At 43.5% G+C, this 8693-nt stretch overlaps 1 protein-coding gene across 1 annotated transcript; it reads right to left on the reverse strand.

Moving 5' to 3' along the window:
- Nucleotides 1-823: 823 nt before the first annotated feature.
- Nucleotides 824-3870, reverse strand: LOC107799955 (putative xyloglucan 6-xylosyltransferase 3). Its single transcript, XM_016623098.2, has 2 exons — nt 2338-3870; nt 824-1316 (listed from the first exon to the last, which is right to left on the reverse strand). The coding sequence occupies exon 1, from the start codon at nt 3750-3752 to the stop codon at nt 2385-2387; it is 1368 nt and encodes a 455-aa protein (XP_016478584.1). The 5' UTR covers nt 3753-3870; the 3' UTR covers nt 824-1316; nt 2338-2384.
- Nucleotides 3871-8693: the final 4823 nt, after the last annotated feature.

The raw sequence follows: 8693 nt of genomic DNA on the forward strand, positions 1-8693 counted from the left end.
CAACTCTCTTATAAATAGGAGACTTCTCTACTCATTTGGAGAATAATATCAAGAAAAAATATAGTATTATCTCTCTCTAAATTTCTCTTGTTTTACTTTATTTCATATTATTCTATAACTGAGTTAAAATAGAAAGTGATTTTTGGCACACCGGGACTTAATCAATCAAATCATAAGTCATGTACAGAGGCATAAATTATCACAGCTCAGGAACTAGGGGTGGCAATTTGAGTCCAAACTCATTTGACCCGCACAAGGTTGGATCTATCATTAACCCATCATTTGTTGAACTCAATCCATCTTAACCCAGCCCATCTAAAGTTTGACTGATTTTTAGTCCAAATTAATCCATAAATAATTTTGCTAAAATATCTTTAAAATAATTCTTTTTTTGTTTGTTATGTTATATATGACCATAACAAAAAAAAAATTATTTGATAATTAAATAATTTATAAGAAAACAACATACATTAATTAAAGCTTGATAAGAGTTGGACGGGTTAGACTATGACCCAAATTTTAACCCAACTCATCTCAACCCAAGTAACTTTTGGGGAGAATATTGCCCCCCCCCTCCCCCCCCCCATTTATTGACTCAGTCCATTTTGACCAGACCAGAATCAGCCCAACCCACCTAGTTGACACCCCTATAAGGGACACATCCTCGCCAATACTTGCATAATGGCATTTAAACTCATAACTATATAACTGTCCATAATGACATTGTAACTATCGCATATCTTCGTTAATACATGCCTCAATCAACTAGCCGGCAACTGCTAGATGAGTTATAATATGAAGGGGCTAACCAAACTATGGAAAATGGGCAAAAGAATGAAGGAACATGTATTAACACTGGTAAACTTCCAAGTTCAAACTAACATTTTGTAGTCCACTACGAAAAAATGAACAATAAAGTAGCGACAAAGAATTGCAATTATACAAGTGTTATCATGATATCTTGAAGCTGTCTAGGCAAATTCTATTGATTTTGTCTGATGATTCCAGCAGTTCCTCCTTTCATGGGCATGATTTCATACAGCTACGAATTCCGTCAACTGCTCAGAAGCTAAAATGTTGCTACAAATAATCAAACTTAAAACAGACTTCCTCCGTGGTAGATCAAACAAAAAGACATTCTGCCCTCATCATGCGATGCTTTGCTATCACAATAAGAGAGGCAGAAGAAGCAAGAGCACCTCATTCCAAGAGTGCCATTCTCGTTCGAGACAGATCAAATCCTTTTTTTTTAATCTTTTGATTGGCGCGAGAGATCAATCCTTTCATCAGCACCTCCCAAGGAAGACCCAGAAAAACTGCCAATATTGGAGAAAAGTCACCACACTTTTGCAAATTTTAGAGGCTGAGGAGAAGAAATAGTTAATACTATTATGATATCAAATCCTTGGTTCTGACACACAATGCTTTGCTCAAACATGCAATAAAAATAATTCTCCACACTAGCTGAAGCTCAAACAAGCTTCAATAATTGATGCAATTTGCACTACTTTCTGCAGATTTGCATGTCATCGAAAGTATAGCGATTCAAAATCGCATCATTGCAACCAATTGTGGTTATATAATGTCTCAAAATCGTCAATGAAGTGGGTTGAGAACCTGAGGTCTCAGGTTCGAATTCCAGTTGAGACAAAAAACACTAGGTGATTTCTTCCCATTTGTCACAATGGTTATCAAAAACAATAATGCCTTAAAATCGCAGAAATGGAAAATAGTGCTTGCATGTCATCGAAAGTATAGCCATTCAAAATCGCATCACTGCAACCAACTGTGGTTATATAGCGTCTAAAAATCGTGTCATTGCAACCAACTGTGGTTATACCTTTTCTTCATTCAATATGTGCATGTATGAAGAGTTGACACACAGGACTAGACCAATCTGCTAAATGAATCAATTGATTCTTATAATCCATATGCTACTTCTCCACATTCATATAATAAGTAGTTAATACTTCAATCAGCACATAATGAATCCATATGCATATCCATGGCAATACCTCAATCAGCACAGAATAATAATGACTACTGACTAGCATTAGGTGAATTGGAGGAAAGAGCTAGAAAAAGCCAAGAGCCAAGTTAGCCAATAAATGAAGAAATCTTATCGGAGCTAAGAAAAGCACAAAGCTTGTTGTTGAAAGAGGCTATCTCTTCAATCATTCATATCCATGTAAGCCTCTTTCACACGGATCAGTATCTGATAGTGGCAAAGCTAATGTTTTGGGACTTAACAAACTAGGTCTAGTCGACACAACCAATAAAATTGATGTTTGAAAAAATCTATACATTCAACAAAAAGAAAGTAAATATCTCTTATACCTGCAGATTATTTCCTGCGAAAGACATTGTACTCCCTAGCTATCAGTTCATGTGCTCTTGTGCTTTGCATGTCGAACATCTAACTGATCTACGTACTGCAGCGGGTGATCAGATTCATTCCTAATCCTTTTGATGTTAGGACTCAACAATCCTTTATGCCTAAACCCGTATAAGTTAAGCACTTGATTATCTGCAAAATTGAAAGCCCTCTCCATGCTTTTCAAGCATCTCTCAGCAGGGTAATCTCCATAACTCCCACAAGGCTTGCATCCTACAAAATGAGTAACAAATGGCCATCTCTCATCACCTAAACCGGGATGGTACTTCTCAATCATCTCTTCGTACCTATCAACTAACCCCGCCCAATATCCATGTAGATAATAAGAATTTTCAACAAACACCTTCCGCATCCATTTATCCTTCTGTGATATGAACAAGTATATTAGCGCAGACTGATCATCCGCTTCAAATGCTGGTCTACCCTTTAAATTAGCTGTCAAAATCTTCCCAGCTTCATCACGAATAGGACCTTTAGGTCCCATCGGTGCCCAAGCATCCAACAAATCAAGAGACCACTGGCAATTCCTAAAGAGAAAACTACCCGTGTTCACTGAAATCCATGATTTCTGATCAAACAATAAATCCGGGTACCCGTGAATAACAAGATTATGACGATTATACTTAGATAAAGGGATCTCGAAAACCATATCAGTAAACAATGCATCACTGTCCATCCACCAAATCCATTCTACTTCAGGGTGAGATAACATTAGCCTACGAATCAATGGCAGTTTGGCCCAATAACCAGCCATTTCCTTATCCAAATGAGCTAAATTATACAAAATTTCAATACCATGAATCCGACAATAATCAATCTTGTTCTTTATTGCCTTCAACAAATAATGATCTCCAATTGAATTATCACAAGGATTTGGAGGAGAACCAGTTACAAGTAAAATCCGAGGCTTACCATTAACCAAATTCGGAAATTCCGGATTCTTCTGGAGCCACATTTTCCGGTCTTTATCCCAATTAACAATCTTTGGACCTAAACTGTAAGTCTCATTCAGGCTCATGAAAGTCTCGGGTTGATCAACCGGGTCGTCCGGGTCCTTATCGGATCGGATTTCGGCGAGGATCCGATTAGTTTCTTCTATGAGATTCTGAGTCTCGGCGTCGGCGTCGGAGGATGAGAGGTTGCCAATGCCGATGGTGCCACGGAGGACGAGGATAGTGACGAAGCCGCAGAGGATGGTGATTTTGACGTTGTTGAATGTACGTTGGATCTGACGGCCGCGTGGTAAGGCAGAAGAATTGGTGGCGGAGCGGCTGCGGACGCCGCCGTTGGCGGTGGCTGTTGTTACAGGGAGTGCACCGGCGCGTTTCTGGGCTGTGAATGTGCTTTCTTGGCCCATGTTTCTAACGTGTGTAATGTAATTTCAGCTGAAAACAAGCACTGACGGGGGAGCTTTGTGTGAGCTAAGTAAAACAAATGCTCTCTGTCCGATTTAGAAGCTTACTGTTTGGATAACATTATTCTACTACTGTACTATTTTAACACCCTTCAAGAATTTTATATATCTAACTAATTGTTTGAAGTATAAACTTTTTTATTGTAATATTTTCTCTATCAACTTATTATTTTTAATTTCCATTATGCGGTCAATGGTTAATTGATGAGGTTATTCATTTAAAACCCGATAAAGGTAAGACCAAATTACGAAACGGTGTTCATATGAAAAGAATGTATGATCACACTTTGAATCAAGTAATGTGATGTCGTTACAAGGGTCGTTGGAGTTGCTTGCTTTGGAATCCTCGAGTTTTGGGCATGCTCACGTCCATGTTGTTATGCGGCGCCTTCCTGAAGTTACTTGGAAGGGCGACGTAAGGCTAAGCAACCGATGTCAGTGCGATTACTGTCCGCCAACTGAGGTTTCCTCCGTACGCTAGACTAGATTGTCAGTGCCGTACGGGAAAACCAATGTCGTGATCAATTGAAAGAGAGAGCAGAAAAGAGAATTGAGAATGAAAGAAAGCTTGATTGTATTGAATGAAAGCTATTACAGAAAAACAACACGGTGTCGGGGGTAGCGACACCAGTACAGAGAATTGTTTGCTTGCTTGAAAGTTTGATTGCTTGGTCCCCCTTAATAATGCTTAAAAAAAATAAACCAAAGTTACATGACTAGACCTATGAAAGCTGAAAAATCACACTTAAAGAAAATGCAGCAAAACTACTCTATATTTACAATGAAAAGGACTTAGTCTTCTACAAAGCAGAAACAAGTCCGTTGGCAACAACTTTGTCTTTAGTATCAGGGTCTGCGCGCGCGACATTGTCTACGCGCGCGGCGCTGTTGGCATCTGCCTGTGGCTGGGCGCTGGCGATGGCTATCGGTGGGGCGACAGAGGCACATGCGCGCTTGTCACTTGGAGCTGCCGAGACCACGGGGCCGACCGTGGCGACGGGCGTTGGGAGGCTGGCCAGGACGCCACGGGGCGCGTCCAAGGGGTCATGGGGCATGGTTGGAAAGCCGCCCATGACATTCTCCCCCACCTGAGTTGGCGACGTCCTCGGCGCCTTCCTTGCAAGGTAATCATCAATCAGGCTCTTGTAGGCTTTGAGGTTTGTTCCCCTCTCCCAAGTATTCTCCTCTGCATCACATCCCTGCCATTTCACCAAGAACTCTTGGTGATCTTTTCTTGAGGCGTGAATCACTCGATCATCAAGAATAGCTTCAGCATGCCTTTTCCCAGTTGAATTGGGACCTCGAATACTTGGTATTGTGAGTTGGCTTCGTGAAGGATCCTCCATATCTTCCCGAAAAGGTTTCAGGAGACTGACATGGAAAACAGGATGGATTTTCCACCAAGCTGGGGTATCCACCCGGTATGCAACTTTTCCAATGCGTCTTTCAATGGACAAGGGTCCAATATATTTTTGCAATAGGCGAGGGTCATGGACCCCTGCAAACAAGTACAACTTTGGAATTTTGACCATCACTTTGTCTCCCACTTGGTATTCAACAAAGCGGCGATTCTGATCAGCATGCCTCTTCATCCGCTTTTGGGCTTTGACAAGATAGCTCCGCACTATCTCCAAATTTTGCTTCCATTCTTTTGAGAAGCTAGCAGCCCGAGGAGATTTTGACATGTTTGGTGTATTCACTGTGTGTGGGAATAGCGGTTGCTATCCGGTAACAATTTCAAAAGCGCTTTTGTTGGTACTTGAGCTCTTTTGTGAATTGAAACACAGTTGAGCAGCATCCAGAAGCTTCACCCAGTTCTTCTGCGATCCGGTCACAAAGTGTCAGAGATATTCCTCTAGCATGCCATTGAATCGCTCCGTCTGGCCATCATATTGCGGATGAAAACTTGAGCTATGACTCAATTTTGACCCGAGACACTTAAAGAGTTGGGTCCAAAAATTACTAGTGAAGCGTGAGTCGCGATCACTAACAATGTCTTTAGGTAGGCCCCAATATTTGATGACATGAGAGAAGAATAGTCGAGTTGTATCTTCTGCTGATATATATTGGGGGGCTGCTATAAAGGTAGCATATTTGGAAAACCGATCCACCACAACCAAGAGAGTTGTGAGATCTCCGACCTTGGGCAATCCGGTGATAAAGTCCAGGGAAACGCTTTCCCAAGGCCTTTTTGGGACAGCTAGTGGTTCCAAGAGCCCTGCCTGCGTCAAGCGGTCTGACTTATCCTTCTGGCATACTAGACAAGTCTTCACATACTGAGCGACGTTATCGACCATTTGAGGCCAATAATATGCACGGCGAAGCAATACCATGGTGCGTTCCTCACCGGGATGACCGGCCCACAAAGTATCTTGGCATTCCTCCAGAAGAGCCCTTCGCATATCTCCTCCTTTAGGAACATAAAGTCGGTTCCCTTTCACTTTCAGGAAACCATCTTCGGTGTAGAACTGGCGAGTCTTTCCCTATCCTACCAAATCAACCAAATATTATGCAGTATGATCCTTGATGAGTAGATCTTGTATCTGGTCTTTTATGGTGGTGGTTACTTCGCTTCCCTTTAGGGCGGCGAGTACACACACCGATGCTAGATCAGCTCTCCGACTGAGTCCATCAGCAACATGATTGGTCTTCCCACTTCGGTACTCCAGGTTGAAGTGAAATTCCGCTAGGAGTTCCTGCCACCTAGCCAGTCGACCATTCAGCTTTGGTTGGGTCATGAAATGGCTAACGGCTGTGTTGTCTGTCTTGACCACGAATGGGGCTCCCAGTAGATAATGCCTCCAAAGGCGTAAGCAATGAATGATAGCCAATAATTCTTTCTCATGGGCGATATAGCGCCGCTCTGCATCCTTCAGTTTCCGGCTCTCATACTATACGGGATGCCCTTCTTGTAGCAATACTCCACCAAGTGCATAATCGGAGGCATCCGTTTGCACTTCGAATGGCTTGGCCATGTCAGGGAGGGCCAAGACTGGGCTACTAGACATAGCCATTTTCAATGCGTCGAAGGCCTCTGCCCGCTTGGGGCCCCAATCCCATGGTATGGCCTTCTTGAGAAGTTCTGTCAGCGGCACTGCAATGAGGGAGTAACTTTTCAATAATCGCCGATAGAAGTTGCATAGGCCAAGGAACGACCTCAAGGCATGGATATCCTTAGGAGGCATCCATTCTGTAATGGCCTGAATCTTCTGCTGGTCCATCTTGATCCACCCTTCCTCGATGACATGTTTGAGGAAGTCAATTTGTTTTTGAGCAAAAGAGCATTTGGATAGCTTCGCATATAATTCGTGCTCCCGCAATCGGGCTAGGACCTTCCGCAAATGCTTCAGGTGTTCTTCCAATGTCTGGCTATATACCACAATGTCATCCAAATAAACCACGACGAATTCATCAATGTATTCTCGGAAGACTTGGTTCATCAAGGTGCAAAATGTGGTCGGCGCGCTAGTCAAGCCAAAGGGCATAACCAGGAAGTCGTACGACCCATATCTTGTCACACAGGTCATCTTGTGCTCATCACCCTCTACAATCCGAACTTGCCAATAACTTGTCCTCACGTCTATTTTGGTGAATACCATCACACCACCCAGTCTATCAAACAAGTCTGCCATTAGCGGAATAGGGTACATGTTTTTCACCGTGATTTTGTTTAGAGCCCGGTAATCCATGCAGAGTCATAAACTACCATCATGTTTCTTTTGGAATAGCACAGGGGACCCGTATGGGGACTTGGAGGGCACGATGATCCCTGTGCCTAGCATTTTCGTCAATTGTCTCCGAAGCTCGGTGAGTTCGGGTTGTGACATTCTGTACGGCGCCCGAGCAGGTGGCTTCTCACCCGGCACCAACTCAATCTCATGGTCCATAGTTCTCTTAGGCGGAAGATGCTTTGGCATATCTTGTGGCATGATGTCTTCAAATTAAAGAAGCAACTCCTTCACGGGTGCAGGAATGGGACCCGAGGAGCGTTCTATATCTTCCATGCAGAGGGTAGCCAGGAACGTGGGTTCATGTCTTTTTACCCCCTTCTTCAACTGCAAGGCCGAGATGTTCTCGGCTTCCATCTTTATGGGAATGCATAGAATAATGCAGGGCTTAGCTCCATTTTCTCCTATCATCAGTAGTAAGTCTGCATACGGTGCGAGCATGGTATTGGTCTGTCTCAGGAATTCCAACCCCACTATCAACTCGAAGTCATCTATGATCACCACGCGCAGGTAGAACTTTCCCTCATAAGGGCCAAGTTTCACCGGTACATCTTTGGCTATTCCACCCACTGGCTGAGGTGGTGAGTTGATAACCTTGACACGACCTTTGCCCTTTCCTACAACTAGGCCAAGGCGCTCCACCTGAGTTGAGGCTAAGTAGTTGTGGGTAGCACCCGTATCGATCATCGTCTGAATGGGCTTGCCATTTACCTTCATTTCAACGAACATTAAGGTCCTCTCTTGATGAGGAAGAGTCCTCTCGTTCGCCTTCTTTTTCCCTTTCTTGGTGATTGGATAGGGGTCCTTCTTCTTACGGATACCAGCACTGGTTCCCGCTATGGGCTCAGAAATAAAGCCAAAAATGGCATTGAATGCACCAACTGGTTCGGTCTGGTCCGCATCATTAGCATCGTAATCCGTCCCATCCTCAAAAGCTTGATGGGCGTTCATCTGTGCATGTGGGCATTCAATATTCCAATGTGGTCCGTCGCAATGACGGCATCCTGAGGGGGGTTTCCTCCCCCGATCATTGTTGTTAGATGCAGCGCTAGTACTGCCTGAGGAAGGAGCCTTAGATTTGGTTGCACTCCGGTCTCCTCCACTTCTGCTAGGGCCACCAGTGTTCAGCTGGCCTCCTTTGTATCCTCTCTCGGAC

Source organism: Nicotiana tabacum, chromosome 24 (genome assembly GCF_000715075.1).
Source record: "Nicotiana tabacum cultivar K326 chromosome 24, ASM71507v2, whole genome shotgun sequence".
Lineage (NCBI taxonomy): Eukaryota > Viridiplantae > Streptophyta > Magnoliopsida > Solanales > Solanaceae > Nicotiana > Nicotiana tabacum.

Bases quoted from the DNA above. Each gene is read 5' to 3' on its own strand.
- LOC107799955 (XM_016623098.2), bottom strand. From the start codon at position 3,752: ATGGGCCAAGAAAGCACATTCACAGCCCAGAAACGCGCCGGTGCACTC.